This window comes from Caenorhabditis elegans, chromosome IV (assembly GCF_000002985.6).
Source record: "Caenorhabditis elegans chromosome IV".
NCBI lineage: Eukaryota > Metazoa > Nematoda > Chromadorea > Rhabditida > Rhabditidae > Caenorhabditis > Caenorhabditis elegans.
Genome location: NC_003282.8, coordinates 5,416,625 through 5,429,243, shown reverse-complemented (window position 1 = coordinate 5,429,243; position 12,619 = coordinate 5,416,625). Strand labels below are relative to the sequence as shown.

The 12,619-nt window shown below is 30.9% G+C and overlaps 1 protein-coding gene and 31 non-coding genes across 34 annotated transcripts; 15 read left to right on the top strand and 17 right to left on the bottom strand.

Moving 5' to 3' along the window:
* Positions 1–451: 451 nt before the first annotated feature.
* On the bottom strand, positions 452–472 carry 21ur-13414. Its single transcript, NR_054000.1, has one exon.
* Positions 473–1,217: 745 nt separating this feature from the next.
* On the top strand, positions 1,218–1,238 carry 21ur-5098. Its single transcript, NR_053999.1, has one exon.
* A 150-nt stretch (positions 1,239–1,388) lies between these two features.
* Positions 1,389–1,409, top strand: 21ur-3799. Its single transcript, NR_131481.1, has one exon.
* Positions 1,410–1,420: 11 nt separating this feature from the next.
* On the top strand, positions 1,421–1,441 carry 21ur-7004. The gene has a single exon (NR_131480.1).
* A 238-nt stretch (positions 1,442–1,679) lies between these two features.
* On the bottom strand, positions 1,680–1,700 carry 21ur-15607. The gene has a single exon (NR_053998.1).
* Positions 1,683–1,703, bottom strand: 21ur-6680. The gene has a single exon (NR_053997.1).
* A 103-nt stretch (positions 1,704–1,806) lies between these two features.
* Positions 1,807–1,827, top strand: 21ur-10389. The gene has a single exon (NR_053996.1).
* A 1,333-nt stretch (positions 1,828–3,160) lies between these two features.
* 21ur-5737 lies at positions 3,161–3,181 on the top strand. The gene has a single exon (NR_053995.1).
* Positions 3,162–3,182, top strand: 21ur-15250. The gene has a single exon (NR_053994.1).
* Positions 3,183–3,425: 243 nt separating this feature from the next.
* Positions 3,426–3,446, bottom strand: 21ur-10446. The gene has a single exon (NR_053993.1).
* A 298-nt stretch (positions 3,447–3,744) lies between these two features.
* Positions 3,745–3,765, bottom strand: 21ur-6816. The gene has a single exon (NR_053992.1).
* A 361-nt stretch (positions 3,766–4,126) lies between these two features.
* Positions 4,127–4,147, bottom strand: 21ur-1274. The gene has a single exon (NR_053991.1).
* A 653-nt stretch (positions 4,148–4,800) lies between these two features.
* On the top strand, positions 4,801–4,821 carry 21ur-7466. The gene has a single exon (NR_053990.1).
* A 608-nt stretch (positions 4,822–5,429) lies between these two features.
* 21ur-15310 lies at positions 5,430–5,450 on the bottom strand. Its single transcript, NR_053989.1, has one exon.
* Positions 5,451–6,221: 771 nt separating this feature from the next.
* 21ur-8951 lies at positions 6,222–6,242 on the top strand. The gene has a single exon (NR_053988.1).
* Positions 6,243–6,481: 239 nt separating this feature from the next.
* 21ur-665 lies at positions 6,482–6,502 on the top strand. Its single transcript, NR_053987.1, has one exon.
* A 91-nt stretch (positions 6,503–6,593) lies between these two features.
* On the top strand, positions 6,594–6,614 carry 21ur-12497. The gene has a single exon (NR_053986.1).
* Positions 6,615–6,951: 337 nt separating this feature from the next.
* 21ur-1191 lies at positions 6,952–6,972 on the top strand. Its single transcript, NR_053985.1, has one exon.
* A 1,271-nt stretch (positions 6,973–8,243) lies between these two features.
* On the bottom strand, positions 8,244–8,264 carry 21ur-13558. The gene has a single exon (NR_053984.1).
* 21ur-3597 lies at positions 8,249–8,269 on the bottom strand. Its single transcript, NR_053983.1, has one exon.
* 21ur-6983 lies at positions 8,250–8,270 on the bottom strand. Its single transcript, NR_053982.1, has one exon.
* Positions 8,271–8,656: 386 nt separating this feature from the next.
* On the bottom strand, positions 8,657–8,677 carry 21ur-9786. The gene has a single exon (NR_053981.1).
* Positions 8,678–8,814: 137 nt separating this feature from the next.
* 21ur-3297 lies at positions 8,815–8,835 on the bottom strand. Its single transcript, NR_053980.1, has one exon.
* A 120-nt stretch (positions 8,836–8,955) lies between these two features.
* 21ur-5855 lies at positions 8,956–8,976 on the bottom strand. Its single transcript, NR_053979.1, has one exon.
* Positions 8,977–9,335: 359 nt separating this feature from the next.
* ZK616.64 lies at positions 9,336–9,397 on the bottom strand. Its single transcript, NR_053978.1, has one exon. It is a non-coding gene; the product is annotated as an Unclassified non-coding RNA ZK616.64 (non-coding RNA).
* Positions 9,398–9,467: 70 nt separating this feature from the next.
* Positions 9,468–9,488, bottom strand: 21ur-9084. The gene has a single exon (NR_053977.1).
* An 84-nt stretch (positions 9,489–9,572) lies between these two features.
* On the bottom strand, positions 9,573–9,593 carry 21ur-4965. Its single transcript, NR_053976.1, has one exon.
* A 428-nt stretch (positions 9,594–10,021) lies between these two features.
* Positions 10,022–12,545, top strand: ehn-3 (Zinc finger protein ehn-3; the record flags this gene model as incomplete). Of its 3 annotated transcripts, NM_001028444.3 has the most annotated exons (6): positions 10,022–10,090; positions 10,323–10,412; positions 11,190–11,414; positions 11,809–11,937; positions 11,986–12,123; positions 12,174–12,545. In NM_001028444.3, 6 exons carry the CDS (start codon positions 10,049–10,051, stop codon positions 12,336–12,338), a joined length of 789 nt encoding a protein of 262 aa, NP_001023615.1. The 3 variants fall into 3 exon arrangements, with proteins under 3 accessions (NP_001023615.1, NP_001023616.1, NP_001023617.1); NM_001028445.1 differs by lacking the exons at positions 10,022–10,090; positions 10,323–10,412 and having other exon boundaries at positions 12,174–12,338; NM_001028446.1 differs by lacking the exons at positions 10,022–10,090; positions 10,323–10,412; positions 11,809–11,937 and having other exon boundaries at positions 12,174–12,338.
* Positions 10,782–10,802, top strand: 21ur-4253. The gene has a single exon (NR_053975.1).
* Positions 11,076–11,096, bottom strand: 21ur-13300. Its single transcript, NR_053974.1, has one exon.
* Positions 11,758–11,778, top strand: 21ur-4181. The gene has a single exon (NR_053973.1).
* On the top strand, positions 12,420–12,440 carry 21ur-14686. Its single transcript, NR_053972.1, has one exon.
* Positions 12,546–12,619: the final 74 nt, after the last annotated feature.

Sequence of the window (12,619 nt, the reverse complement as noted above, 5' to 3'; positions counted from 1 at the left end):
AAATAATTTTTGAAAGCTAGTGGTATACCAGCTACTTGCCAGATGATTGCAACCAACAAAACGTAAAATCAGTGTTAAGCAACAAGGACTAATAAGCATTTGAGTGTGAGTATGATAACTGCTGATTATTGCGTCAGTGTAAAAGAAGGAAGAGACAGATGAAAACAGAAGATGAAATATTCTTCTAGACAATGTAATTGAACACCAAGGGAATTTATCAGGAACTGAGTTACTCAGATGGGTATATTTGAATTTTAAATGAGACAGTTTTGGGTACTTTTTCAATTTGTTTATTTATTACGTTAGATTTGAAAACTAATTATAGGCTATTACATTTGTTGTGTGATAAAAATGATAGAATGTCCGAATTTTTAAGCTGTTGAGTTGGATAATTTTTGATTTGGCAGTTTCGTCTCAAACAAAACAAAAAATGTAAAAAATTCACATCGTTTTTTTTTTCGAAAAACTCTGAACCAAAAAAAGTTGATGATCATAGTAAAAATAGTTATTGAAACAGAATAAATGAATACTGATTTGGTTGTGAATGCACCAATATGCAAATTAGACAAAAACCAAAAAGAAGTGTTCTTTCGTTTGAAAAAAAGATGATAAATTTACAATAAACTGTATTATGAGCAATGTTTGATCGTCTAGAGTTGTATGAAGTTTTTAAAATTGTGAAAAAGTTACAGTTTCAAAAAAAAAAATTAATTTAATAATAAAAATGTGGACTTTTTTTTTAAGAAATGAAAAATACCAAAAATAAAATTGAAAAGACACAAGAAAGTAAATTATATTCTCCAGCCATATCTTGTTCAGAAAATACGACAAAAGGAAAAATATCTATTAGAAATATAACTTTCTCTTTTACTTGATCAATCAGTGCTTTCGAACTGTGCACACTACGTTTGATTGGTTGAAATGTGGGCGGAGAAAATTGTTGATTGGTCAAGCTCTCATTTTTAAGGAAGTTCAAAAAGAGAAATTTGTGAAAAAACAAAGAAGAAAAACGTATGATTTCGTGTTAAATTTTCTTTTATTCTCGGTTTATCAAATTCACGAATGTAGTCTATTTTAACTATAAACGCAATATCCCCATTTACGCAAGTTTGCCTTAAACTCAAAAATTTTACAATCAACTTTGAAGTATACAATAGAAACAAAAAATGTACTGTTTCATTGTTTTTTTTTCATGAGTTCTGATTGCAAGTTATCAATTACGCATACTTGTTGGTTGATAAATAAAATATTAGTTGAATTGAAAAAACTTGAAAATCGATAGATCATGGGAATTTTGTTAACATTTTTTTTCAAAGTAAAATCAAGAAATGAGCAGTCGAACCCGCTTCATTAATATTTCAAAAAAAAACAATACAGTTTTAACCAGATTACACATTCTGTACCACTTTTAGAAATGCGTTCAAAAACGAATAGCTGAATTTTTCGTAGACGTCATAAACTGCTATCATATCACTATCATCTCATATCAAAAACAAATCAGCTTATCATATCATATCACCAAGTCTCTTGAGGGTTCAATTTCCGGTGCATTTCTTATTTTTTCTCTGATTAGTCGGATTCTTTTATTAAAGCGGAAATGGGTATATGAGGATAAGTTGAATTACATTTGAAGAATTGACTTTTCAACTTTTTACAATATTCAGGTGTTGAGATATATTTTTGAAGGGGCCGATTATTAGATAGTGCTTTAAAAATGAACAAGTTGATTTATCAAAGTAGAAAAGCAGTAGAAAATATTACTGTTTCAGAAGTTTTTCTTAGAATTAGTAGAAAAATAATGTTCGTTCATACCATTATATTTACCATGTAGTTCTTGGCATCTTTTCCTTTGCAAAAATCTCATAATATCTATAAAAGTTTCGAAAACGCCGCCTTTTAGGCGATTTCACCAAATTGTTCAATCAATTAGATATTTTTCGTCGATCGGAAAAAATTTAACTCGAAACACCCAAAAGTCTTTACTGTTTCAATAAGTTGTTAAATTTTTCAACGTTTTTTTGTACAGTAAATTCTGTTGTCACGCATTAATTTTAATAATACACTTTTATGAATTATTTACTTCATGTTTTCAGCTTTTCTTCTTTGAAGGTGATTTCAGAGACACAAGCCGGGCGAACTTCAAAAAAAACTGTAAAAATAAATTCAAAAAAATTAAAAGTGTTGTCATCGTGAGGGATTTAGCACTCTCCTCATCGGATATTCCAACTGAAAATCGGAATTTCCCTATGAAATCCGAAACTCTCTCTCTCTCTATCTATCTTTTTTTCCACAAAAAACTGGGGTGAAAATGAAGGCGTGAAGCTTCTGGAGAAGAGACTCCAGATTGACAACGACGACGTCCTGGGGGCGCACAGGAAAAGGAAATTTGACACTTTTTTTTAATGGGAAGAAGAGTGTCTTCCACAAGATGACCCAAAGTGATGAAAAGTAGAGTCATTCAGGAAGAAGAAAGAAAGAAAAAAAATAGAAAAGAAAATTGGCGAGAAAATATATAGTTTGAGTGTTTTTCTTTCAGAGATAAAGCAGGGTTTCAGTCATATCTTAATTTAAAGTAAGAAACTGAATTAAAATTTGCCGTTTCAACGAGTTAATATCCTTGAGACAATACGTTATAATATGTACAACGTATCTGTTTTCTATGATAATTTAACTAAAAGGTTTTTTTTTTTACTTTCAGATTAAAAAACTGCGTGGATTGATTTAAAGTGTTCTATTCAGTAACATTTAACAGAACATGTAAAGGGAACAATCGAAATTTAATACAGAAAATGCAAAAAAATATGGGCTGATTTAGTACTTTTATCGCGTTCAGACGTATACAGATAATCAAGAAAATATGACTGAGAAAATAAATTCAGATTTTTTTTGTCTGACTTTCAAATGATAAAGTGTTTAGCTGATATGATTTGTATTTACTGTTTGACAATTGTTTAAGTTTAAAAGTGGACTTTTTGCTACAAAAAAACTTTTTAAAAACTGATATATAGGTGGAACCTAATGAGACGTATAAGTTCAGTGCATTAGATGTGAGAAAATTAAGAAAACATAGTTTGACAGAATTACAGAAAATAAAATCGAAGTGATCTATAATTTTCTGTTTCAATATGTTTGTTTAATGGGATGCTATTCAGTGTTTCAGTTATGCGTCCCTAAAAACTGATATTCAAAGATGGAATTACATGTTTTCTTATAATACTTTTTTAAATCCATTTATAACTAAAACAACATACTAAAAATTATATAAAATTCACCGATTAATTGTGAGAAAAAGACGTCCAATGAGTACTAGAAAGTTTGGTTCAAAAAATCCAAGACATGGGCGTGGCTTGAGAGTAAGTTCAGCACGATGAATTTGATGAGGATGAATAGAGCAAACATGAGACAGTTCATGCATATATCAGGGAGGCGGGGGTGAAACAAAACTATCGAATTCGATTTTTTAAAACTATCTTCATGAACAATCTGAAACTGAATTTTTTATCGATGTTCTATAATAGAAGAGTGTCTGTATTTTAAAGTTTTAATTATTTTTGTTGCTCCTCATTTTTTCCCAAAAAACTGTGATTACTAATTGTTTGTTCTTTTAAGTTAAAGTGAACAAATCATACATTTTAAAATTGGTGAGAAAATCGGGGAATTGGATAGAGACCATAACGAAATGATTCCCGTAATTTCAATGTTTTCGTTAAGAAGCACTTAACAAAATATCTTGCAAAGACGTATCAAACACACACACACAGACCATTGGCATTCTTAATTGTAACATATTTATTTCGAAAAGCTGAAACAGTAAAAAAGTTTTTCAGTTTTTCAGGAACTTTTCGGCCAAAACAACGTTTAAATAAATGTTAACTTGTCGATTTTCAGACCAATCTGGAAGCTTCAACAACTTTTTTTTGGGATTTTGTTTTTTCCGGGAAGCCACCTAAAACTTTGACAAGCAATGTTTCAAGCATCATAAGTAACAAAAAAACCGATAAATCTAGCCGGAAAACGCAAAATGTGCAAAATTTTAATCGTTCAAAATTTAATCACAGTATATTTACTGTCAAATTTCTATGCTTTATCGCAAAGTTCTCAATGACACTATAAATACTCCCTTTGAAAACATTAACGATGGATTACAATGATATTTTTGTAGTTTACCATATTTAAATTGACAAGGTGAAACAGTCGAAAAGTGAAAACGTATTTTGCGGTATAGAAATGGAATTTCAATAATGATCTGATTAGATTTATCCCAATAAATTGATTTGAAAATACAAATTTTGAAAAAAATAATTGAAACTTAAAAAAATTCAGTTTTAGTTTCAAATTGTTCAAATTGTTCTCTCAATAAGTTTTGTTCTACTGCCTCCAAAAAAAAATTAATTCAAAAGTCTGGTTATTAATGTACCAAAAAACATGTGGTAGTGAATCTAAGCAGCAGAGCACAAGTAGGCGGTCAATGTGCTCTTTTCGGAAGGAAGGGACTATGTCTATTGTTCAATGTCATTCGCTTGGAAATCTGCCCCCATTTCCCACTTTTTAGATCGGGAGACACATTCCTTCATTCACGAATTGGTGCATTCTTTTGGAAACGTGTGGACAATTGGATGAACAAGTCATATTTTATACCAAAGAGGGAGCTATTTGGTTTCGGAAATCTTTGAGAACTATTTAGAATTGTGAAACAGAAAAAAAGTGCATTTTCACAAAAAAACATTTTGATTGGTTTTCATCGTATATTTTTACTGTTTCACATTTTAATCATAAAAATCACCTAATGATTTGATTTGCTCTGATTCGCGCCTGGCTCAAAAACTAACAGAATATATGTAATAAAAACGGATATTGGCAGGTAGGGATGGATTAAGCGGCTGGAAAAAATTCTAAAATAGACAAGTCTTTGATCTGGAAGGAGAGAAGATGTGATTATGATGCAGTGCATTTTGCAAGTACTATTTTTGGAGCTTTTTTCATTGGAAAAGCAATCTAGCTGGAATGAAAGGCAGGCGTACGAGCATATCTTATGCCTGCCTACCGCAGATTCAATCGGATTTTTGAAAAAGAAATCTAGGAATCTAGGAAGGTTCTTGATTTTAAATCGATGTTTTATTATTGAAATTAAAATTATAAAATTACATCTGGCAGTTTGAAAACCGTTAATAAAACCGACAAAGCATTTGCTTAGCTCAATGAAATTTAATTCCCATCTTCCAGATGTTCTTAACTTCTGGAACACTTGTTATTTTTATTATGTCTCCAAAGTTTTGAAACGGGTCACGTTTCAATAGTGATCTCCAGATCAGGCGCAAGTGTTAGTCTATGTCAACTACAATGTTATGAGTACACCATCTGACTATTCAAGACAGAATTTAAAATGTTGACGACTCACAGTCAGATAAAGTGGCATTTTGAGTAATCACAAAAATTAAAATGCGGCACTAATAGAAATTTTTTTTTTTGAAAATTCTATAATCATTTCATGAAACAGTAGTTTTTTATTAAATTTTTTTGGTAGTTAATTTCAAATTATCGAAATTTACATTTACAGATTTTTAAAATTTTGATAGATTTTGTTTTTACATAGAAGAATAAAATTTTAAAAAAGTCACCTGAAAAATTGCAAAGAAAGTTTGGGTTGGAGAAAATATTGAAACTTTGAAACATCTCAAGAGGGTTTCTCCGAAAAGGAGCAAGCACTCGAAAAGAGTGTGAAAAGATGAAAATGATAAATGATGCGATGAAAAAATGAAGAAATGTTTGGAAAAAAACGGAAAACGATGATTGATAAGTGAAACGATCGGCATAAAGTTTTTTTTTGGAATTTTATTTTCTAAGGTGTTCCATCTATTCATCTTTTTAGACAATAATGTGGTGATTGGACTTTAAAACAAAAAAAAAGTTCTCCGGTTTTTAATAAAATATTTCGAAAAGAAAGCATTAGGTAATGCAAATATTCCAAAAATTTTCAAGTCTTTCTCGTTTCACTTTCAATTTCATATTTTATAAGGAATTAGGAGTTTTTTTTTTTGAAATGTTCATTTTCACTGGTGCAAATACATAATCTTAATTTTTTTTTTCTTTTGCTTTAACTACGTTAATGGGAGATGAAAAGAAAATTTTAGATACATTTTAGAAATTGCGACAATTTTCATTTTCTCAAATTTCTCTGTTTCAAGATCACTATTTATACTGTTGTGAGTTACGTAGTTTGGTTGTGTCTTTTTTTTTTGAAATTTAGAAACGTCATATTAATTTTTCAATGGCAATTTTTAATTATTGAAAAAGTTCCAATATATTACTCTAGTGTTCCTTGATAGTTGAAGGCATATTTAAATTTAGTCAAAACAATTTTTTAATTGCACTGCAAACAAATTACGCAACATTGAAAAGTTGCATTTTAACATGTTTCCTCCATAAAAATCTAACAGTTTCGAAGTATTAATATATTTTCGATTTTTTAACAGTCAGTCAATAGTTCGTTATTTCTCAACTTCAAAATTGCCTTCAAAATTGTATTTTATTTTGAAAATTTTTTTAAATGTTTCAATTTTTCTTAAAACTTTTCTAAAAAGTTCATAATTCGTTAATTTGCCCGTTTGAGTATTAACCGGTACATTGCGAAAATTTTAAATCTTTGATAAAAAAACACGCCCTTAAACACATTTCAAACTATTTTTTGACAGTCAAAGTTTTCTTGAAGTTGAAAAATAGTGATAATTTATTTTTTCATAGTTTCGATGGGGCACTTAGTGGGCGGAGCCTATAAAGCCTTGCCCATGTTATAGGCGAAGTTGGAGACCCTTCACTGTGGCCATTCTGTGGAAAATTGAACAATTAATTCTTCAAATTAGTTGGGCGCGGCTATCAAATTTTGAAAAAAAAATTGAAAAAAATTACTGTTTCAAAGTCACATGTTATACTGTAGCATTATGTGGTTGCTATTCCTGTTACTAATTTCAATTGAAATATTTTGTTCTTTTCAATTTCTGGTCATTATGAAAGATAATAGACAGACAAAACAAAAAGAAGGTCCTTCTAATCTAGAAAAATACGACAAAAAAGAGAACATTGAGCCTTGTCAGCAAAGAAGTAAGGGAGAGGCGAGAATGGGAAAATGCGATTTAGGAGAGAAGGAGAAATTATACAATTATTTCAGAAAAGAAGAAGCACAAAAAGAGTGAGACAGACACAAAATGGGGGTGCAGATGGCAAAAAACAACACCAATCTCTGTACAGGAAGAATGAGGAAATGGAACAAAGTTTTTTGTCGGCGGCGCGGGATTTCTCGAATTTTAAATGGGTATTCGGATGTAAAATGATGAGAAAGAGAAAGAAGAACGGAAATTCAATTTACGCATCCGATGAAAATAACAATTTTCAAATTTTGGTTATAGTATTAATGGGTGCCCAGACAATTTTGAGGCTAATTTTTTTATACAGTGTCATGAATTGTAGAACTTTCGTCTGAAATTTCTTTTAAAAATTTGAAAAAATTCAAAAAAACAGGCTCCGCCTTTCTTCCACTTATCTTTTTTTCGATGGATTTTTTCGACTTTTTTTGTACTTTTTTTTAAACATATTTCTGCAATGCCGTGGAGTTAACTGTATATTTTCCGCTAAATCCATTTAATGAAAAATAGTTTTTACATTTTTAAGAACAGTGTGATTACAGTAGTGGTTTTGTACACTTGTTGCGAACTAATTTAGCGTTTAAGGGAATAAAATACCTATTCTTAATTTAAAACATTTCAAAGCATATCCATTAATGCTGTGCTGCTTGGCATTTTAAGAAAAAAATGAAACCGAAAAAAAATTAAACACGGATTCATGAAAATCGATTCTCATGTCGTTTTTTTTTTTGAAAAACTCAAGCAAATTTCTACAATTTCACTCAACGAAAATTTATTAAAAAATTATATTTGTTCCAGTGACGTCATGAAGAACACTATCTAGCGCACGGCACTTTTTGAGCGGAGCCTATGGTTCCCAAGAGGTCCCGCTCCAACAACTTTGTGCAACATTTATAGACCCCGGGAAAAATTTGAATTAAGGGGTAATCCTTTTTTCATTTTTATTTTCATAATTGTGAGCGGATTGTTGGTAAAGCTGCTGTGAAATAGGCGGCTCAAATCGTTAAAGTCAAATTTTAAAAATATTTGAAAGATTTGGAGAAGAAAGTCAATATTCTACCCGCGACGTTTTTTTTGTTTGAAGAACCACTAAACATAAATATGCCCTAGCGTTAAGGAAGTCTATCAAAACTATCAATACTATAGTATACTGTAGTTACAAGGATATTGAAACAGTTAAAGATTTACATCACTAAAACTAATTTCATATCACTTTTGCAGTATCTTGTTTCAACTTAGTATTTATGATTTCTCATTTTTATTATTTAGACTGGTAAGCAGAGAGAAAAAAGCTGGGAATTAGGAAAAAGTAACAACATGAGCAGAGGAAGAAGAAGAGCAACAAGAGCATTAGACAGAATTAGTGATGATGTAGAAGGTACAAGATGAAAAATAGCAAAAAAATAAGTAGAGAATAAAATCAAAACTTTTTCATTTTTCGGTTTTTGGACTACTTTAGAAACTGTAAACAGAGGAAACAGTGGTTTTGTTGGACGTTAAAAACATTTGAATATTTCACATTTAAAATTCCGTTGCAATCAGTTTGAATTTAAAATACATTTAATTTCTAGCTATGTTGAAACTGTGAAATTTTCGGAAAATGCGAAAAAAATGTGACGGATTTTTAAATATTTTATCTAAATCTTCACCGGATAATTTTGGAAATAATACGTTTAGAGGTCGAGCATGATCCCGATTAAAATTAATTAATTGTTAACTGTTTTATGGACTATTTGAAACGTGTTCAATTTGAAAAATGGCATTCATTCTTTCCATCAAACTCATAGTTATTTTTCAGATCTGAAAAAATATCAGAGCCTATTTATCTCGATTGAAAACATTTCTGCCTTTTATAGCTTGATTTTAAGGGTTTGTTGAAACAGTGATATTTTTTTGAAAATAAATGAAAACATTTTCTTGAGTAAGACCTCTCCAGCTATCTTTGGATACTGAATAAATCAGATCTCATACACCAAAAAGCCGATAACTAAAAATATAAATATTATTTCCAGAAGTTTATCACGGAGAATCTTCGATTCCTGACATTAAAATCGAAAGCATTTTCCATTAAAAACTAATATTTTTGCACTCTTCACCTTCTTCCGGCATGTAATCCTATATTACAGACATCCAAGGTAAAAGAGAAAAAACTTGATTTCCTTTTTTCCCTTTTTCTCCAGAAACGTCTTCCAATGTCGTCTTCTTCCTGGACACATTATGCTAATTTATTCGATTTGTGCCATGGTTAATGTATTAGGAAGAAGGAAGAGCATTACGCTATGAACAAAACGCTTTTTTTCGCCACGTGATTTGCGGTTTTGCAGGAGATGGGGGATTCTATTGTTGAAACTAACAAATCCTGAAACTCATAAAATTTTAGTGAATTCATGAATCTGTAAAAATTCTGAATTCTAACAATAATGAAAAGACTTTACAGAGATAAATAAAAACCGAATGAAACATTTAAAATCAGTCAAACAAATGTTTTCTATGAAACAGGAAATTTAATTCTAAAAAAAAAAAAGGATTTTTTTACTCGTACAGTCCAAAGTACTGTAACTGTTCTTAAAATTGACCCCAATTGTAATTTAATATCAATTTGTCCACTATATTTGCTACCTTCTCTTCCAAATCATGAAAGTGACCTCTGACTATATATCACCCCAGTTTGTCACCAACCATCTGGCAAGTAGCGGCAGCCGGCTTATCTGTTATGTCGGAAGATGTGCTTCTTCTCCGACTTGTTAAGATATCTGACACCTAGGATTGTATATTTCCCCCAAATGACCTTCGACAGTACCCGAGAAGTTATAAACAATTTGTGCTCCACCCAAAGTTTGGAATAGAAAATCCTATAGTCACTTTCTGACACTCTCTGACTTTATTCCTCCCAGCTTCCAAATTACAAAATGGAAAAATGCGATATTTGTCACCAGAAGTTTTCCAATAAGGTGAGTGGAGAGTACTAAAGGTTATAGGTAGAAACTAAAGTGCCTACCAGGTTACTTATGGTTTCGTAAACTACTTTCTTGTTTGGCTCTTGAAAAACTGAGACGCAAGACTCAAATCTTTAGAAAATTTCTTTTTAATTATCAATTTACAACATTGTTCAAATCGAAAAGCAACAAAAAACAAGTTACTAAAATCGTAGAAAAATTTTGATTTCCATGTATATTTTTTCAGACAAACTTGAATCGTCATAAGGTGATGCACAGTGGAAAAAAGAAGTTTGAATGTCAGTTCTGCAGAAGACCTTTTTTTCGGAATGATCGGGTTAGTTCTTGTGGTTTTCCGATAAATTTGTATAGAGGATATTTTATTGAAGTTTCTTTATAAAGTTTAGTCGTTTTAGTACAAGCTTTATCTCTAGTGACCAAAAAAATTCACTAAGTAACCTACTTTACGAAAGTTAATTACTTGAAATTATTCCAAACGCTTACAAATAACTCGATTTTTTTGTCGAAACGTTAAAAAAAATGCTAGAAAAAAGCTTCCTAAAAGTTGACTCAATTTATCACTCGTACATCAGATTTAAAGCAGAATGAAACAATCTGTGTTATTGATTTTCAGAAATTGACACAAAAATTTTAATTATGTGTTTCATGATGTTTTTAATAATCACTGAATGCAATTTACGATTACTGGTATCTGTGATTTGCGAATCTGTTCAAAAATAAATGTTTAATGCCAAAGCACTAAAAAATTAAAAGAGAATTAGCACCCAGCATGCCAAATGATGTAGGGGAATTATTTTTCTGTGGATGTGTACTGATACGTTGGCTTTAATTTACTGTTAGCTAGAGAAAATTTAAAAGCTTTGTTTTAAATATTTTTATTGAAAACAAAGTTAAGATTGTTAAAAGTCGTTTACTTTTTCCAGATCTGACCATCAGTTTTTTATATGAAAGTTTCAGTTATGCAAGAAAAGTTGTATTTTCAAATATACTTTGAGAAAGATCGAGCTTTCTAGTAGTATAAAGCATTAAGCATTATTTCTTGAAACATTAAACAGATTAGAAAACAATCTCTTCAACTTTTAATCCAACTCAGATGAAAGAGCACATGATGACCCATATCAAGAAAGGAAATACCTTTGAATGTCCCATCACAGCGTGCAATTCAAAGTTCAACAGCTTCACGAGTTTGCAGTTTCATGTAGATTCGGAGCATATCATAAGAGGATCGTCTCCAGCTAAATGTAAATCTTGCATCAAATGGTTCAACAGTTCCCATCGTCTTCTGCTTCATTTTCATACTGCACACCTGGATCATACGGTGAGTACTTTTTTCTGTGGAAGAATTGAAGCACACACTGTTTTTATTTGGATTTTACATCAGCTACTTGCTTACGAGTAGGTTATAGCTGTGATGTGTTAAGTTTAGCCTACGTTTGATCCGATTCTTGCCGAATGTTGACTAAACTTTTCATTTGAGACTAAAAGTAAAATTTTGAAAACCGTTGGGTCTTGCAATCGAAAATACTTGAAAGCTTCAAAACATTAGAAAAATTGATCTAAAATAGAATTCACTATACTCGAACTTCTCCACATAATTGAATTGAATTTCAAAATACTTTTTCGCTATTTCTACAAAATCTCTACTAAAGTCAGACGTGCACTATGTATAGATTGGATTTTGGTAGATATATATAAATCTCCTTAGTTTTCAGAAATTCTTCTCTTTCAAACCTGCTCCAATTCTTCCAAAATCCACTACTTCAATCTTGAACCCCATCAAGAATCCAGATGATTTTGATAGAATCTTTGACTTTTTCAAAACTGAAATCGCACCACTCTTTGTAAGAAATTTGAAATTGAATTTTCAACTGGTAACATAATATTTTCAGCCGCTTCATAGCACTGTTTCACAAGCCCCATTGCCACAGTGCTCTAGATCTGTAAAATCCGCAAAAGAGTTGTCTCCAACACCATCTACGGAAATCGAAACTCCCGAAGAAGAAGAGTTGGATGGTCCAGAGAGCTGGGTATGTACCTCTGGGAAAAAACGTATTTTGTAAAAAAACAATTATTTCAGTACTGCGATTACTGTAAAATCAGATTCGATGACAAAGTGATGTGGTATTTGCACAGTGGACTCCACTCAGATGATATTCCGTTCAAATGCTCACTTTGTGGAAGCCTATGCGATGGAAAATATGATTTTGCTGCTCATCTCGTTTACGCCAATCATAACTTCTAAAATATAAAAATGTCGATTCTTTTTCAAAGTTATAGCATGGTTCAATTTATTGTTAAGTACCAGCATCAATCTTATCAATAATGTTCCTCATCTTCTGTTGGGATGTTTTAAAATACTTAACTCTGTTCTTGTGTGAATTAATTGTTACATTTGTTTCTGTTAATTGTTTTATATATTTGAAAGTTAGAAATATGATTTTCTCAATTATGGTAGTTGATTTTATTTCTGAAAACTTCAAAAGATTTACTAAAAATTATTGATATGCGAATTTTGCAAAAGTT